The 19,203-nt window shown below is 50.0% G+C and overlaps 1 protein-coding gene across 1 annotated transcript in view; it reads right to left on the reverse strand.

Moving 5' to 3' along the window:
• Positions 1-739: 739 nt before the first annotated feature.
• LOC125434671 (cadherin-related family member 5-like) overlaps positions 740-19,203 on the reverse strand; it is a 72,486-nt gene continuing 54,022 nt past the window's right edge. The window contains exons 5-14 of the mRNA XM_048500217.1: positions 17,208-17,300; positions 16,304-16,390; positions 12,737-12,847; positions 8,377-8,547; positions 7,102-7,192; positions 6,141-6,247; positions 5,123-5,323; positions 3,566-3,697; positions 1,480-1,558; positions 740-780 (exon numbers count right to left, since the gene is read on the reverse strand). Coding sequence (XP_048356174.1) covers positions 740-780; positions 1,480-1,558; positions 3,566-3,697; positions 5,123-5,323; positions 6,141-6,247; positions 7,102-7,192; positions 8,377-8,547; positions 12,737-12,847; positions 16,304-16,390; positions 17,208-17,300 — 1,113 coding nt within the window. The remainder of the gene's footprint in view (positions 781-1,479; positions 1,559-3,565; positions 3,698-5,122; positions 5,324-6,140; positions 6,248-7,101; positions 7,193-8,376; positions 8,548-12,736; positions 12,848-16,303; positions 16,391-17,207; positions 17,301-19,203) is intronic.

Here is a 19,203-nt window from a genome sequence, read left to right on the forward strand (position 1 = left end):
GCTGCATTTAGCCCGTCGCCAGTTTTGGTGGCGCGCCATGCGCAAAGACATTGAGGCTTATATCAAGGGGTGTTCTGTTTGCGCAGAAGCAAAATCCATTCCGGGAAAGCCCCATGGACTTTTAAAGCCTCTCCCAGTTGCCTCCCGGCCCTGGGAGGTTATCTCGATGGATTTCATTACGGATTTGCCAGAAAGCCAAGGCAACACAGTTTTGTGGGTGGTGGTGGACCTGTTCTCCAAACAAGCCCATTTCATCCCATGCACCACCATTCCCTCCGCCCCTAAATTAGCACGACTGTTTATCCAACATATCTATCGTCTGCACTCCTCTCCCGCCAAGGTGGTGTCCGACCGCGGGCCCCAATTCATCTCTAAGTTTTGGAAGGCTTTCCTGGGCTTTACACCTGGCTCTGTTAACTAAATAGCACCCTCCCTCCCCACCGCTGAGACCTCACTGTCCCAAACCTCTCTCTCCTTCTCCCTTTCTCTCCTTTTTCTTTCTCCTTCACAACCACCCACCCTCTGGCTTTTTAAATGGCTGCAGTCCACCCCCCACTCCAGATGTTCATGGACTACAATTCCCATCAGCCCCTGCCAGCATGTTCATGGACTACAATTCCCAGATGTTCATGGACTACAATCCCCATCAGCCACTGCCAGCAATTGGCCATGCTGGCAGGGGCTGATGGGAATTGTAGTCCATGAACATCTGGAGTGCCATAGCTTCGGCACCACTAAGCTAGGCTATCTGGCTGCTATCCTCGTCAATGGTCTCCAAATCTGAAGCATAGTGGCAGCAACAGAAGATATTCATAACTATATTCATTTACAAGAGGAGGCTAGGACTAGATTAGAATTGCACAGAAACACCCCAGCCTCTTCTCCCTTTAATGTAGAGCAGGGGTCTTCAAACTATGGCCCTCCAGATGTTCATGGACTACAATTCCCATCAGCCCCTGCCAGCATGGCCAAGTGGGTTGAAGTCTATGGCTCATGGGAATTGTAGTCTATGAACATCTGGAGGGCCATAGTTTGAAGACCCCTGATGTAGAGGAAGAGGAATTTGAATTTACACCTCATCTTTCTATTCTGTAAGGAGTTTCAAGGCAGCTTACAAACTCCTTCCCTTCCTTTCTCACAACAGACACCTCGTGAGGTAGGTGGGGCAGGGAGAGTTCCGAGAGAACTGCAACTAGCCCAGGGTCACCCAGCATGTGGAGGAGTGGGAAACAAGCCAGTTCACAGATAAAAGTCCACAGCTCATATGGAAAAATGGAGAATTAAACCAGGTTTTCTGGATTAGAGTCCGCTGCTCTTCACCACTACTCCATGCTCGTGAACCTTGCTTAGCTTCTGAGGTCTGGAGAGACCTTGCTAGCCTGGACTATCAGCTCAGGGTGGACACAGCTTAACACACAATGATATGAGGGCAGAAGGCGCAGGTTATCTGCTGGAATGAACTGTCCCCTGCTGGCTTACCTGCCTGGCCTGGTCTCAACACCTCCACATAGACAGCAGTGCTGGCAGTCTCCCCTGATTCTTCGTCTCGTGCAATAATCTAAAGGAAGACACGCATGCACATTTAGGGTTGTAATCTCCCAGAGGCGTATCTAGGGAAAATGTGGGCCAGTGCAAAATCTAAGTTTTCCACCCCCCGGATGGGCAGCCACCCTCCCCCACCACAACCAAACAACTTTTTTTTACACCAGGTCTTGAAGTCAGTGTATAGACCTGGGGGGAAGGAGGAGGGGTGGGGGCAACTTTCCGCCCCCCACGTGACTAAATGGCCACAGCCCGGGGACATTTGAACCCATATGTCCCCCTGTGCGGTATGCCCCTGCAATCTCCTGAGACCTTCTGCAATTCAGATTCAGCTCCCCTTTAAGATAAGGAGGTCCAGCCTATTGTGAAAAGCTTTTTCGGCCAGAATCAACTGGCTTTTGTGAATTCTCTGGGCTGTGTGGCCGTTTATCTGATAGTTTTGGCTGAAACTACCAAACCTCAGCCTACAGCCCATACTAGATCTACAGCAGCCACAAGGTCCAATCCTTTCCCAAAGCAAATTTAAAAGGGGGCAGCTGGGTTTGTTTATTTATTTATTTAAAACATTTTGTGTGTTGCCTTTCCACTCAGCTCAGGGTCCTCAAGGCCAAGGGGATAGCTGTGTAAAATGGCACTCAGGGCTCCTCACAGGGCTGCCCCCCTCACAGCTGTGCCCCATCTCCTCACAACTGCACCCCTGCCCTGAACTCCATGGAGAGTTTGTGAGTGGGGCACAGTTGTGAGTGGGTCGGCTCTACAATTCGCCCCTATGTGACCCCAGGGAGGGCATCTGGGATTCTAGCCCCCCCCCCACCTCTCCTAGCTACGCCACTGCCCAAGGCAGCTAACCATCAAAACATTAAACTAATTTCAGAGGGTAGTCAAGGTGGTCTGCAGTAGAAAACAATGAGAGTTTGGGGGTCTTAAGCTTTGGGGACATTTCTGACAAAGGGTATCTTGAATTGGCTGTTGTGGGTTTCCCAGACTATGCAGCTATGGTCTGGTACTTTTTGTTCCTAAAGTTTCTTCCACACCTACAGCTGGCATTTTCAGAGGCATGTCATGGTTAGGTGTATTTCTCTCCATGGCGCAGTGTAGCGTGATTGTGTTTCATGGTATATGGGAAAATATATGTTGTATTCCATGTTGTACTCTATATAGAGAGAGATTGCTGGAGTACTGGAGAGAGATTTGCATTTGCTGTTTTGTTGTACATATTTTTGTTGTACATATTTTTGTTGTACATATTTGTACATATTTTTGCTATATTGAAGAATTGTATTGTATTTGGTCGCTGACCATAAATAAAGACTACTACTACTACAACAAATAGAGAGGAGAGCCAAGGAGACTTGAGGAGGGAACACCAGACAAAAAAAGACTTGCCCACTAGAGGGAGACAACGATCGAGAGAGATCCAGAGTTTAGGCCTGAATCACAGTTTTGGTCTGCATTGTAACCGATGCTGCGAGTGTTTATTTGTAGTTGAAGAAGAAGAGAAGAAGAATTTGATTTATATCCCATCTTTCTCTCCTGTAAGGAGACTCAAGGTGACTTACAAAAGCCTTTTCCTTCCTCTCCCCACAACAGCACCTTGTGAGGTAGGGGGGCTGAGAGAGTTCTGAGACGTTTGAGACTGGCCCAAGGTCACCCAGCAGGAATGTAGGAGTGCGGAAACACATCTGGTTCACCAGATAAGCCTCTGCCACTCAGGTGGAGGAATGGGGAATCAAACCCGGTTATCCCGATTAGAATCCACCTGCTCTTAACCACTACACCACGCTCGAGAACGATTGCCTTGTGAGCAGCGACAGAGAAACAGGTTCCTTTTTGGGGTGCAGGAACCTAAGGATCCAGAATAAACGACTCCTGGTGTGGTTGCAAAGCTGCCCAGCAGTGCCCGCGTCATTTTGTGCCACCTCTGTTCCTATGACCACGTGAAGGATCTCAGGTCCGGAACCAGCTCAACAGAGCCTCATATAGAGCAGAAAGGAGCCAGACCGGACTGGGCAGAAGCTCTTACCTGTAAGGTGTATCTCTCAAGAGCATGCAGACGGTTGGTGCGAGCGACGATGAGCCCGCTTGGGGTGACCTGGAACAGCTGCGAATGATTTGACTGGCGCTTCAAGCTGTAGTGAATCAAGGGGTTGAAACCCTGTAAAAGCCCATGAAAAGGAAAGAATCTGGATTACTACATATCATTTCAAACAAAATACCTCTGCTAGCTGGGGCTACCTTTGAAGAGTGTCCAGAAACTGCAGTGAGTGAGAGCTAGACTGCTGGTCATAGTCAGTGGCTGGCAGCATGTGACTCCAGTACTTCAGCAATTAATATATATAGAGCCACTATTTAATGATTTATTTAAATCTCGATATTATTGGTTTTATTTGTGCTCTATCTATTTGTTTGTTCACCGCCCTGAGCCCTCCGGGGGAGGGCAGTTTATCAATATCAATATCAATATCAATATCAATATCACTATTACTATTACTATTACTATTACTATTGATATTGATATTGATATTGATATTGATATTGATATTGATATTGATGATGATGATGATGATGATGATGATGATTATTACAGTCTACTCCCAAGAACAAATCAAGGTGTGGGTGTTGTCCTTTAAAGTCCTACACAACTTGGGACCAGGGTATCTGAAGAACCATGCTCCCCCAGACATTCCTGTTGCTGTCCCTCTCCCCTCTCCCAATTCACCCCTCTGAGAACATTATGCTCAGTAAATAACATTCTTCTGGAGTTCCCTATCTCAAACCCTGTCCAGTTGTCCTCAACCAAGGGAAGGGCCTTTTTGGCCCTGACCCCAGCCGGGTGGAACACTCTGGCCCGTTCCACAAAGGGGGGGTTGAAAGAAAGAAAAGAAAAAGAGTTTTTAATAAATGCAAGTTTTTAAATCAATCAATCAGTCAATAACTCTCAGGTGCACCACCAGTTGGAGCAACTAGCCAGTCCCCTTGGCTTCCCCCTAGAACCAATCTGACATACAGTCCCTGATTGGGGAATCTCTGGCCCTTTCCCCACTCACCTTTGCCCGAGGGTTGCTGCGGGCAATTCCCAGTGCAGGCAATTCCTGGCGCGCGCCCTGGCTTCCCCATGACCCCGCGCTCTGCGTGGCGTCGTCAAAAGGCGCCATTTCAAAAGGCGCAAGGAATTCCACGCATCGGAGGGGCGGGAAAGAGGCAGCGTTGGGGTGACTGCATTCTCGCCGCCCCTGAAGTGGGGAGGGCAGCTGGACCCCGCGCTACTCTCCTCAAGTAGCGCGGGGCTTAAGGTAAGTGGGGAAAGGGCCTCTCTCAAGCCCCATTTGGACAACAACAACAGAATGTTTTTTTTTCATTCCAATCTTGACTGTGAGGAGACGTGTTTGTGGGTCTGCTGGGGAGTAGGAAAATTGGGGAAGAAGAGCCAGAGGATCGGTAGGTAATGAGCTTTTGTCTTGCAGACCACTTGATGATAAACTGAGACCCAGGTCAACATTTGAGAGTCAGTCCCTAAGCAAGCTCCAGACCCGGAAACTCAGCAGATTGGGATGGGGGAACTGTCGTGCCAGTGACTCACGTCAGCAAAGTCCACGTCAACCACATTCAGGAACAAAACCCGTCCACTGTAGGTCAGCACAAGGGAAGCTGTGTTGTCGTCTTGGTGAATGAAGGCCTGGAACTGGGCCTGCCCAAAGTGCGGAGGGTGACTGTTAGCTGCCAGGACTCGCACACGCACCTCCGTCACTGTGTATTTCTTGGCATCATTCACCTGAGAAGCCTGCCAAGAAGAAAGCAGAAGACCAGTTGAAATACAAACAGGCTGGGGAGCAGACCATGACCAACCACCTCCCATCCCGCAAATCCTGCCCTGTGTCCCCCCGCTGCAAAGCCACTCAGACCTACCCCTCCTCTGTTGCTGGACATCCAACTCTCCTCCTCGCAAGTTTTCTATTTGCCCACTTTTGGCGGAATATTTCCAACCAATTTCAGCCCTTGCCAACCAACATGCAGCTGATCGGCAGGTAGAAACTGCAGCCAAAGAAAGGGAATTCAATGGTCCCAGGGAGAAAAATTAAAAAGAAAAATAAGGTCTAGGTTTATTTTTTTTTTGCAGGAATTTCTGGGCATAGAGTTCCTGACAATTCCTAGTGCCACCTGGAAATGGTAAGTAGCTCTAAATATCACCAGAAACTTTATGGTAATCTTACCATAGAATTTCCAACAATTGCTAGTGCTACCCTTACAGCCAGGTAGCTCTAGGAATCACCAGGAACGTTGTGACCAGAACTTCCCATAAGCAACCGAGGCCTTTTTTTTTTTTTTTTTTTAAATTCTCCTCAGGATTGTGACACCCTCCTTCTTTGGTCTCTTCTCAACCCTTCCGCCAGTTGTCGTGCTCTGCTAGGCAACCTTATCTTTTTATCACTCCAACATCTTGAGCCAGAGTAGCATTTTCTTTTCTGGCTCAAGGGTGTGAAATTGATAGACAAAGAGGTGTGGGACACGCAGTTTAGGTGCCCCTGGCTGTGCTCCCTCGGCACTTTTGCCAATGCTAAGAAGCCAAGACAACGGCCCTGCAGCTCCAAATGGCCTACCATGATGCTGAGGCTGTATATCGGTGTGTGGATCCTGCTCTCCACAGGCCGCAACATGGTGATGGCGCCCGTAATGTTGTCAATGTGGAAGTAGCCATGGTCTGTCCCTGGAAAGGAAATGCAGGTGAGACAGGAGGACTGCCAAGGATAGCAATCAGGGTTATCCTGGGGGTGGGGGGTGGGTGGAGAGTTGATCCATTGTGCCCTGCAGACGTCTTTCTCGTTCTGCAGGGCCATTTTCACACAGGTTATTTGCACTGGTTTTCATGCTGTTGGGAAGTGGGGTTTTTTTTCCTGCTTCCCCACACCATCAAGGGGTGCATTCTTTCACCTGCTGTAGCTTTGCTCTTTTCCAATCCTGCAAGACCTACCAAATTCAGAAGAACCAAAAACCCATGTACTCTAAGAGATACCCTGTTTCCCCGAATATAAGACATCCCCTGAAAATAAGACGTAGTAGAGGTTTTGCTGAAGTGCGAAATATAAGGCATCCCCCGAAAGTAAGACGTAGCAAAGTTTTTGTTTGGGAGCATGCCCGACAAACAGAACACAGAAAAATAAGACATCCCCTGAAAATAAGACATAGAGCATCTTGGGGAGCAAAAATTAATATAAGACACTGTCTTATTTTCGGGGAAACACGGTATTTGTTATTTAGCAATGCAGAAACATTTTTTTATCCCCAGCATAGCCCAATGCTCTCACCATGCCAATAATTTAACTGCTAGCATTGAGAAAAACGAGGATCCTTTTGCCATTGAGGAAAACCGGAATCCTTTTGCTTTTTCATATGCAGAGTTGGGTAAAAGGGTAAAGTGCAGACATTTGCACATACACCAAACTTGGGTTGACAAGTAGGATGCCAGATCAGCTCAAGGCTGGGCGTACCACTGTGCACACAGAAGTGCTGTCTTTTGGCCAAACGGCCTACAGATTCACCCACTCCCCCCACAGTAAGTACCTGCCAAAATAGAGTATATGAGTGGAGTCTTCAGCTCATGGTCTCCGTCCTCAGCATGAATGGCACCAGGCAGGAAGAGGAGGGGACCTGTCTGCAGACGACACACATTGGAACATGGTAGGTGTACAGAGAAGGATACATCTCTCCTCCGTCAATCAGGGAAACAAATCACAGACCCTTACAGGTTTTTAGCAACATAGTTCTATCCAGAGCAGCAGTGGCGTAGTGGTCAAGAGCAGGTGCATTCTAATCTGGAGGAACCGGGTTTGATTCCCCGGTCTGCCGCTAAGGCATTTGCAATCTCAGATCAAGGAGGATCAAGATTGGTAGCCATAGATCAACTTCTCCTCCATCAATCTGTCCAAGCCCCTTTTAAAGCTATCCAGGTTAGTGGCCATCACCATCTCCTGTGGCAGCATATTCCAAACACCAATCACACATTGCGTGAAGAAGTGTTTCCTTTTATTAGTCCTAATTCTTCCCCCCAGCATTTTCAATGAATGCCCCCTGGTTCTAGTATTGTGAGAAAGAGAGAAAAATTTCTCTCTGTCAACATTTTCTACCCCATGCATAATTTTATCGACTTCAATCATATCCCTCCTCAGACGTCTCCTCTCCAAACTAAAGAGTCCCAAACGCTGCAGCCTCTCCTCATAAGGAAGATGCTCCAATCCTTCAATCATCCTCGTTGCCCTTCTCTGCACTTTTTCTATCTCTTCGATATCCTTTTTGAGATGTGGCGACCAGAACTGAACACAGTACTCCAAGTGCGGTCGCACCACTGCTTTATATAAGGGCATGACAATCCTTGTAGTTTTATTATCAACTCCTTTCCTAATTATCCCCTACATAATTTGGTATCATCTGCAAACTTGGCCACCACGCTACCCACCCCTACTTCCAGGTGATGCCCCCCTAGCTACATCACGGAGCACTTCAGAGACAACGAAGGAACACCACAGGACAGAGGCGTAGCGCCAACGGGGCCGGGTGGGGTTTGACACCCCAGGCGTGCGGCGTGGTAGGAATGTGGCGGAGGCATTCCGGGGGCATGGCAGGGTGTTCTGGGGGCATTCTGGGGTGGGGGTGGACGGCGCCGCAGCAGGGGCACAGGATGCTCACACACCCTGGGCGGAGTTCCCCCTCGCTCCGCCCCTGCCGCAGGACAAATGAAAGGCTAACAAAGGCTAACCCACACCCGAAGCAACAGGCTCCATGCTGCAGGCCATATGTTAAATGCCATCACGTAAATCCCTCCTCTAATCCCATCCTCACCTTGATCTCCCTTTCTGTGATGTTTGTAGTGTAGACGGGGCTGACACAAACGCTGACCCCATCATGGGAGAGGAAATTACACGGCAAGAACTGGGGGTACTGGTCATCTCCATCCATGACATTGACGTGGATCCTGGCCGAGGAGTTATACCTTTCCTTGGTGTTCATTTCCTGTAGCAAAGCAAGAGAGCGTTAACCAAAGGTGCCCACAGGCCTTTCCTTCCTCTGGTTCCCCATCCAACTGTGTTCATTTGTGGCACGCCACCCCTTTTCTCTCGTCGTCTTGGCCATATTCTTGAGGCAGTCTTCCAGCCAAGATCTTCACAGACTTACCTGAACAGATGAACACACGAAGCTGCCAAGAAGACACAGGGTCCATCAAAACTCAGTATTGTCTACTCTGACTGAGGCTGTTTCATAACACAGAAATCAGCTGAATACAGAGTCCTTGTTATCCAACAGTCCAAGGGCACAACACTTTTGATTTGGGGTGTTGGAAAGAAAGGAGTCCGGACGCAATGGTACAGTGCACCAAAATGTAATTCGCTTGATCAGAGTAGGGAAAAATGCTTAGGGCAGCCATTCTCAACCAGGGTTCCGTGGTACCCTGGGGTGCCATGAGCATGTCCCAGGGGTACCGTGGCAACACTACCGCCCCCCCCCCTCATTTTTGTGGTGTCTCCCACCGGCGCCAGCAAGGACATGGAACTGGCCCACCACCACCCCCAGTGCTACCCTTCACCCTGGGAGGGGAAGGTGGGGTGTGTGGCAAGCAGGGGCAATGGGAGGGGAAGGGGGAGGGTGGCAGCACGGGTACCATGAGATATGAAGAGTGAGGTCAAGGGTACCCTGACCTTGAAAAGGTTGGGAAACACTGCACTACATCATGCTTGCTGCTTATTTGCATACTTGGTATGCAGCCAAGGGGAACAGCACGGATTGGGATGTGGTCAACTGGGCACTGGTGAGCAGACAGAGTTTTCTGAAACCGCCGACTTGCACACGTGAACCCTGCTAGCCGGCTGCCAAGGGAACCACTCACGTGGACCAGGCAGCTCTTGCACGGCGTACCTGGAGGACGTACGGCTCAGCCAGATACAGGAAAGCAGAACAAAGGAGAGAGAGAGGTGACACAAGGAGCATTAGGGACAGTGAGCTAAGCAGGTGCTCTTGGGCACATGCCATCTGGAGGGCAGCCCAAAAATACCTTATATGGCAGAGGTGGGCAGCGAAGGCTGAGCACAGCTGGACATTGCGCAATGCGGAGACGCGGGGGAGGAGCACAGAAGATAGGGAGCAGGGGCGCTTAACTGGGGATCCCGGGACCAGGATTGGGGCCCAAGAGCGGGGTCCCAAACCCAGAGAGTCATGTTTAGCTCTCTCAGGGAAATTAAAAAGGGGGATTTAAACCATTGATTCTAAAAGGGGAGCTGATGAGATAATGTCACCCCCAATTAGCCAGGGAGATGGGGCTTAGAGAAGCTGCAAATGAGCAAGCGGGTGGCGGCGGGGTGGGGGGCGGGGGACAGACATGAGTGGCAGTCTGGAAATAGCCAGCCATGAGCAAGAGGCGGGGCTTTTTCCTCCTGTTGCCTCACCCTCTTCTGAATGCTCCTCTCCCCGCGTTGCTCCTAAAGCCTCTCTCCCAGGGGCCTCCTGCGACCAAAACGTTATTCCCAGCACAAAATTGAAGCCCCCGGCTCATCCTTCTTCCTCCCCGTCCCTCTGTTCTGACTGTCCTCTTCACCGACTCCTCTTGTGCCCCCTCCTGTCTGCACCACCAAGGGCACATCTGCCTGGGGAAGGGCAGCCCAGAAGTCAAATAAAAATAAATAAAACAACTGGAGATTTGAGGTGGGAGCTGGAAAGGCTGCCGGGGTTTGGTGAAGGGGGAGAGAGACCTAAGCGGGTTATCAGGTCATGCCGTCCCCTCTCCAAACCAGCCATTTGCTGCAGAGGGACGTTCCAGGAGATCTCCAGGCCCCAGCTGGAGATTGGCAACCTGATATCTGCATCACTGGCTCTTTCCTTGGGGAGTGTGGAATCTCAGCTAAAGTACTTGCAGGCCCCTCTCTGAACTCCAATCCCCAAGATTCATTGGGAGAAGTCAGGGCAATTGTATGGATGGCATATGGAGGGGTTTGTCTCCATCATGAACAACTTCCAGACCAGGGCCACACAGCCCGGAAAAGTCACAAAGCCCAATGATTCTTGTTCTGCCCCCCGAGTGAATCTGTTTTTGGTGCCCTGTGCTTGGCTAGGACAGAGTGAGGGAGACACAGGCCAGGTCCAACAGTTCAACAATAGGTTTATTTGGGTGCTGTGTGGTTTCCGGGCTGTATGGCCATGTTCTAGCAGCATTCTCTCCTGACGTTTCGCCTGCATCTGTGGCTGGCATCTTCAGAGGATCCTCTGAAGATGCCAGCCACAGATGCAGACGAAACGTCAGGAGAGAATGCTGCTAGAACACGGCCATACAGCCCGGAAACCACACAGCACCCAAGTGATTCCGGCCGTGAAAGCCTTCGACAATACAATAGGTTTATTACTTACGAGAATCAAGACCCTAACTCAGTGGTGGCGAACCTTTGGCACGGGTGCCAGAGGTGGCACTCAGAGCCCTCTCTGTGGGCACACGCAAACAGAGTTGCCCCCCTCCCCCACACATCTAAACTGGCCTCGGCCGCTGGGATCGATTATTAGCATTAAACGTAAGACCTAGTTTTGGGGAAGCAGTGTAGGTAACCCTGTTAAGCGCTGTTAAACCCCACTGATTTTCATGCGAAGAACTAAAGCACAATCCTTTACCTGGGAGTAAGCTCAGTTGCTGTCAATGGGGCTTGCTTCTGAGTAAACCCTCCTAGGGTCGTGATTCACCCATTGGAAGAGTTGCACGGTTGCTTCAAAGCAAAGCCACCGACTACCACCAAGCTTACTCCCGAGTAACGCACGCCTCAGAGCCAACCGTTTTTTCTAAACTAAAACCTCAGTATTCAGGTTAAATTGCCGTGTTGGCACTTTGCAATAAATAAGTGGGTTTTGGGTTGCAATCTGGTTCTAATTACTGCTAACCTCCAGTTGTGCTCTATGGACCACCATATACGTCACGAATATTCCAGTCTCCAGCTACCCTCGGCACCTCGCTCTGACCGACTGGCTAGAACTAAAACAGGGGATTGCTGGGTATAGAGGGAAACTGCCTATTGGGAAATGTCTTAAAGGGACAGGGGCTAACTGAAATTCCCTCCCTTAGAAGACTTTACAATGAACTAAACCCACGCTAACTATGGGGAAACTGAAGCTTAGTGGGGAAATAACAGAAGTCTCTGTGGGGGCATGACAATTTTAAAGGTTTATGGGCAAGAGAAATAAAAGGGCATTGGGGCCCGTCACAGAAGTTTGGTTACTTAATAGCCTGAGAGCCCCAGCTGCGTCTCGGGCCTCTTACCCAGCATGGCAACTACATAAGCCTGTGGAGAGCATCTTCCTCAGGCCAGACCTTCTCTCTTGGGAGATAATATCCCCTCTGACAAAGATCATGGGATCACTGTGTGTCTAGAGACCTTGTCCCAGAGGTGGGATCCAGCAGGTTCTCGCAGGTTCCCGAGAGTAGGCTACTAATTATTTGTGAGTGCTGAGAGGGGGTTACTAATTGGTGATTTTGCCACGTGATTTTTGCCTTAGTTACGCCCCTCCTCTCAGCAGTAGCGCGCAGAATTGGAAGCAGTCTAGCAGGAGGTGCACCGGCGTGCGTGGCAGCCTGCGCCTGCGTGCATTCGTTTCCCACCCAAGGACCGACACAGCAGCTGTGTCCTTGCCACAGCCCCACCCAGGAATGCCCCACCCCCGGAATGCCCCACCACGCCCCATTGGCGCTACCCCACAGTTTGAATCCCACCACCATGGGAACCTGTTACTAAAAATTTTGGATCCCCCCACTGCCTTGTCCTCTGAGTCACGTTTCCTCATGGCGTTTCCCTGCTCTGGTGACAAACTAGGCCAGATAGGCCAGGACTATGTGGGCCTCCATCCTGAATGAGCGTCGGGAAGGTGAGATGACCAAGGAAGGAGTCGTGACTGAGTGGCAGAGCACACTGGTGTGCAGAAAGTCAATGGAGCATTTGCTCGGCATGCAGAAGGCCGCGGGTTCAATCCCCAGCATCTCCAATTAGAAGGACCAGTGGTTGGTGATATGAAAGTCCTCAGCCTTAGACCTTGGAGAGCAGCTGCAAGTCAGAGTAGGCAATACTGACACGGATGGACCAATGGTCTGATTCACTGTACGGCAGTTTCAAATGTCTTAACCAATCAGAGGATAAGGCCTACCCAGCACACCCACAGGCAACAGTTTCCTTCTCACCACAGCGTGAACGATCACTTCCAAGTGCCTCTTAGTCTCAAAATCCAGTGCTCTGGCCAGGACTATCTTGCCACTGTTTGGCAGGTCGATCCGGAAGTATTTGGCATCAGCCTTAACATAAAAAGGAGGAGAAGAAGAAGAGCTGGTTTTTATACCCCCCCCTCTTTTCTCTACATTTATTTTATTTTATTTTTTTTATTTATATATCAAATTTATAAACCGCCCACCCCCGAAGGGCTCTGGGCGGTGTACACTGGGCCAAACATACAATGGCCAAAACAACATACACCAAATAAAAAAAAATAAAACAAGTTAAAACAATATACAAAAATTCATAAAACTAGCAGCATCGATACAATATACATAACAGTAGATTATAAAAGTGTGTGTGGCGCCCAATCCCAAGGCCGGGCGGGGGTAGCAGCGTCAGTCAGATATTATATTGGACGTGCTGATGGTAAAATGGCACGTAGCATGGGGGCATCCTGGAGGGGGGGTCCGCGGCCGGCCTCACCAAAAGCCTGGTGGAACAAAACCGTTTTACAGGCCCTGCGGAATTCTCCAAGGGCCCGCAGGGCCCGCACATCTGATGGAAGGGTGTTCCACCAGGCAGGGGCCAGGAGTCTCAAAGCAGCTTACAATCACCTTCCCTTTCCCACCCCACAACAGACACCTTGTGAGATTGGCCCAAGGTCACCCAGCAGGCTTCAGGTGGCGGAGTGGGGAATCAAACCTGGTTTTCCAGATTAGAGTCTGCCACTCATGTGGAGGAGTGGGGAATCGAACCCAGTTCTCCAGGTTAGAGTCCACCACTCTTAACCCTGCACTGGCTGTCAAGAAGACGTAGGGCGTTTCCCCACTCAGCATGATCCCCCCTATCCCTGGCGCGCGCCCGGGCATCCCCACTACCCCGTGCTCTGCGCGGGGTCATCAAAAGGCGCCCTTTGCAAGAGCATCAGGGATGCCGCGCGCTGAGGGGGTGCGACAGCGGCAGCGTCGGGGCGGCTGCATTGTCGCCGCTCCTCTCGTGGGGAGTGCCGGGGGACCCCACGCTACTTGAGGAGAGTAGCGCGGGGCTTAAGGTAAGTGGGGAAAGGCCCATACTTGCTGCCTAGGTGAAACTGAGCCTCCTAACTCAGAGCATCATGGGCGCACAAGAAGGGAATAGGTGTAGCAGGATCTGCACGTCTCCCTTCCCCCTCCCAAAGTCTCCACTCACCTTGCCACTCTCCCCCACCCCACCCCTGCAAATCCACAAGACCTTTGCTCTGCACACGTAGGCCCGTAATCTCCACCCACACCCCTGGCAAAGTGTCCTTGTGCCCTGGCTAATCTCATGCCCACGCACGGGGCTCGCTCAGGTTGGCTCCCACCGGGGCGCCCAGCAGGCAAGCGACTCTGCCGGAAAGGAGCTGCCCAGTGTCAGCATTCCCCATGCAGGAATGGACCGTACCCTTCCAAAGGACAACGGCCTCCTCCGGCTCTCTCCATTCCCCGTGTACTTGCTTAGCAAGATTTGGCCCACGGGTCTGAAACATGTCTCCATCTGTGGACTGAAATGCCATACTGAGAGCCGCCGAGAGACTGCTGGTCCATCTGGAGACTTGTAGCCGCCTCGCCCAGAAGCTGTGGGCAGTGGCAGTGCTTGACCGTAACCCTCCCAGACACACCCCCGTTTCCCAGTGAGGGTCTCCAGGTGTGCTTTGTTGTGTCAAGTGAAGGAATGTGGCCAGGTCAAGAGGGAGGAAAAGGAAAAACAAACAGGGGAACAGAGGGCGTTTTCCCACTTACATCGCCTCCGCTTTGCTGCGCGCTTCTCTCAGCGCGCGTCATTCCAGGCGCGCGCCCCGGCTTCCCCACGACCCCGCGCTCTGCGTGGGGTCATAAAAAGGCGCTGTTGCAAAGAGCACCTGGAATGACGCGCTCTGAGGGGGCGCGACAGCAGCAGCATCAGGGCAGCTGCATTGTCGCTGCCCCTGTAGTGGGGAGGCGCAGGGGACCCCATGCTACTTGCGCGCAGCAAAAGGTAAGTGGGAAAACGCCCAGAGTTAGCAACTCTGGGCTGAAATACCTGCTGATTTGGGAGTGGAGCCAGAGGAGGGCAGGGTTTGGACAACTGGGGCATAATGCCCTTTTAGAGTCTACCCTTTGGCCACTTAGTAAGGGCCGAAGTTGGCCGTGGCCTTCCAGATTCAGATTTCTGACCAACGATCAAGCTTGTTTTCTGCTGTTCCAGAGGCCAGGACCAGGAGTCATGGGTTCAAGGTGAAGGAAAAGAGATTCCACCTAAACATTAGGAGGAACTTCCTGACAGTAAAGGCTGTTCGACAGTGGAATCTCTGATTTGTTTACCAAAGCAGTACCAGAGCCTAAGTTTGAGCGTATGTTGCCAGTGTTAGGCATTGAAAATGTAAATATGTAAACAAGTAAATGTATATAATGTCTGCTTCCTAGGATATGAGAAGGGGTGTCATGACAGTTAGATCATGGTGATCATATCCTATCCAGCAGAGGTATGAGTCAGCAAGAACGGAATGATCTGACAGCTAGAGAACAGCAAGCAGACCCGTTCAATCCAGTTGCTAGTGACCTTTACAGTGATTGGTGGAACCATGTATATAAGCAACAGCAATGTACTGTGTGTTGGTTCCTTAGGGAAACAAGTGCCTGGCGAAGCACTTTGTTGGACTGCTTAATATACTCTGTATATAGTATCATGTATATAGTACCCTGTTTCCCCTAATATAAGACATCCCCGAAAAATAAGACATAGTAGAGGTTTTGCTGAAGTGCAAAATATAAGGCATCCCCCGAAAGTAAGACATAGCAAAGTTTTTGTTTGGAAGCATGCCCGACGAACAGAACACAGAAAAATAAGACATCCCCTGAAAATAAGACATAGCGCATCTTGGGGAGCAAAAATTAATATAAGACACTGTCTTATATTCGGGGAAACACGGTATATAGTATCATGTACATATAGCAACTCATATAGCAAGGTAAAAGCCTTCTTTTGAAAGACACTGCTGTGTGGAGTGTTTCTTCTTCATGAAGGTGGGGGTTTGCTGTACATGCCCACTTGTCTACTTTGAGTAGTACCGCTCAAGTCTGCTATCAATTCACTGCCTCGGAGTGTGATCAAGTCTCCTTCTTTGGAGGTGTTAAAGAGAGGTTGGACGGCCATCTGTCAGGAGTGCTTTGATTGTGTGTTTCTGCATTGCAGGGGGTTGGACTTGATGGCCCTTGGGGGTCTCTTCCAACTCTATGATTCTATGGATTTAGCATGGCTTTTTGCCAGATATTTTATATGAAATGTCCCAGGCCCTGGACCCATGTGCTATGTTTATAATGGAGTTGCGGACACATACTGAGGACAGGAGGTGTGGCTCAGCAGTCAAGGCCGTGCACAGCATTCGGAAGGTTCCCAGGGGAGTTAAAGAATCTCTTGGGAAGCAGAGCTAAGGGAAGATCCGGGAGAGCGTTCTCCGGAGGAAGGAGAGAATGTGGCACTGGAGGGACTCCGTGCAAAGGGAACATCTGCCCGTGTGGCCTATTGAGAAGACTCACCGAGGTGCTGTCGATCACATACATGAGAATATCTCCGTCCGCATCTTCCGCCTGGGTGCTGAACAGGACTGAATGCACTGCGGCCAGCTGCGGAAAGGAAGGAGGACCTGCATTAGAATTGTAGAATTATAGAGTTGGAGGAGGCCCCCAAGGGCCATCAAGTCCAACCCCCTGCCCCGCAGGAACATACAATCAAAGCATTCCCAACAGATGGCCATCCAGCCTCTCTTTAAAAACCTCCATAGAAGGAGACTCCACCAAAGGCAGTGCATTCCACTGTTGAACAGCCCTGACGGTCAGGAAGTTATTCCTAATGTTTAGGTGGAATATCTTTTCCTACACCTTAAATCCATTACTCTGTGTCCTTACTCTGTGGTTCAATCCCCACTACCGTCTTAGCCAGGTTTCAGAACACAAACTAACCAGGTTTGAGGGACGACCTCCCCGGTCGAATCCCCACTACCGTCTTAGCCAGGTTTCAGAACACAAACTAACCAGGTTTGAGGGACGACCTTCCCGGTCGAATCCCCACTACTGTCTTAGCCAGGTTTCAGAACACAAACTAACCAGGTTTGAAGTCGTTTGTGTTCTGAAACCTGGCTAAGACGGTAGTGGGGATTCAACCTGTGTCCTAGCCGCTGAGGCAGCAGAAAACAAGTTTGCTCCCTCTTCGACATGACATCCCTTCAACTATTTAAGCATGCCATGTCCATCAAAATGTCATTCTTTAAATGAATCAAAAGCATTTAACAGCTGCCAAATTACAACCATCGTAACCATTCCCAACTAATAAGAAGAGTGTTCAATTTTTCAGTGTATCCTATCTCTACTTATATCCCAGTTCTGTCACCAAGATTCCTCGCACTCAGCCCCAGCTTGATCCCGCACCCCTCCCCCAGCTCACCTCGCTAATGTTTTGTGCCAAGGTGGTCTCATCTCGAAACTGTGGTTTGTTGTCGTTCTCGTTCATCACTTGGACTATGATCCTATACTCGACCTGGAAGGGAGGAAAGGGTCATGAGCGGATTCTGCTTCCTTCAGCCCTCTGCCATATATTCAGGACCTGTTCCCCTGCCAAGCAACCCAAGCAACAAGGATGATTGAAGGATTGGAGCACCTTCCTTATGAGGAGAGGCTGCAGCGTTTGGGACTCTTTCGTTTGGAGAGGAGACGTCTGAGGGGGGATATGATTGAAGTCTATCAAATTATGCATGGGGTAGAAAATGTGGACAGAGAGAAATTTTTCTCTCTTTCTCACAATACTAGAACCAGGGGGCATTCATTGAAAATGCTGGGGGGAAGAATTAGGACTAATCAAAGGAAACACTTCTTCACGCAACGTGTGATTGGTGTTTGGAATATGCTGCCACAGGAGGTGGGGATGGCCACTAACCTGGATAGCTTTAAAAAGGGCTTGGACAGATTTATGGAGGAGAAGTCGATTTATGGCTACCAATCTTGATCCTCCTTGATCTCAGATTGCAAATGCCTTAGCAGACCAGGTGATCGGGAGCAGCAGCAGCAGCAGAAGGCCATTGCTTTCACATCCTGCAGGTGAGCTCCCAAAGGCACCTGGTGGGCCACTGCGAGTAGCAGAGAGCTGAACTAGATGGACTCTGGTGCAATCCAGCTGGCTTGTTCTTATGTTCTTATGTTCTTATTACATATATTAAAATAATAACTATCATTTAAAACATAACATTATAACAACAGAGACCTAACGACAGAATGCCCCCCCTATCTTATGAGTCAGACTCTTAGAGGGTCAAACTATTCAATAAGGCTGACATGTGCTAGGTCAGGGGTGCGTGACCCCCTTCATGGGCTGAAAAAGCACTCATTAATTCCTCTGGGAGTTCTGCAAGGAATGAGAAGTAACTTCTAGTTTCAATCCCAACCTGCCTTAGCCAGCAGAAAGGGAAGCTTTTCAACCCCTTTCTGGTAGCTCCCAGCAACCTGATTTTTTTGCCAGGAGGAAATGGGGTTGTGCATCCACATGCTGACATCACTTCCAGGGAAAACTGGAAATAACGCCATGGAACTGCAAAAAAAACCCCTCTAGGTCTAGGAACTGCAAAAATGTTATGGTTTTACCACAGAGTTTTGAAAATGCTAGAACATCCATGACATCACTTCCAACATTCCAATCCTCGCTCACTAAGTGCTCCGGGGGGCTGCAGCCCAGCAACCCTAACGTCTGATTAAGGTTACCTGTCTGTAGACTGCAACGCCCAGGAGAATGGGGGGGGGCAGGGACAGGCATGGTGACATCACCTCAGCATACTGATGTCACTTCCATCAAAAAGGGGGAGTGGCATGATTTTGGGAGGGCTCTACGGTTTGCAAAACGTCAGTGGTTAAATTACAGACATTTTGGCATACCCTAGAGTTCCCCCAATAATAAGGTGACCAGATTGTCACCTTTTAAAACCGGGATGGGGTGGGTGCGCATGCGCGTGCAGCCGCAGGAGCGCATTGCCTTTTGGGGCGCTCCCCGGATTCCCGTCCTGTGACAGGGCGGGAACCGGGAGCACCCCAGAAGGCAAAATCGGGACAGGTACAAAACCCCGTGGGATGCGGGACAGATTGGTGTAAGGTGGGACTGTCCCGCCAAAAGCGGGACGTCTGGTCACCTTACCCAATAACATGACACCATGCCAGCATTTTCCTATGACGTATGTGAAAGTTGTTCCAAAAAGAGTTTATTACTTTTCCGTGTTTACTGTGTGCTCCATTCACTGGGACCATGATTTCCATTAACAACACTGCTCTTTGCTGTTTGGGTATATGCAGAGGTGGGATCCAACCAGTTCTCACCACTTCTTTAGAAATGGTTACTAATTTTTTCTGAGTGCCGAGAAGGGGTTACTAAAGCAACCTGCCACCCCAATAGGGACTGG

This window comes from Sphaerodactylus townsendi, linkage group LG06 (assembly GCF_021028975.2).
Source record: "Sphaerodactylus townsendi isolate TG3544 linkage group LG06, MPM_Stown_v2.3, whole genome shotgun sequence".
Taxonomy (NCBI): domain Eukaryota; kingdom Metazoa; phylum Chordata; class Lepidosauria; order Squamata; family Sphaerodactylidae; genus Sphaerodactylus; species Sphaerodactylus townsendi.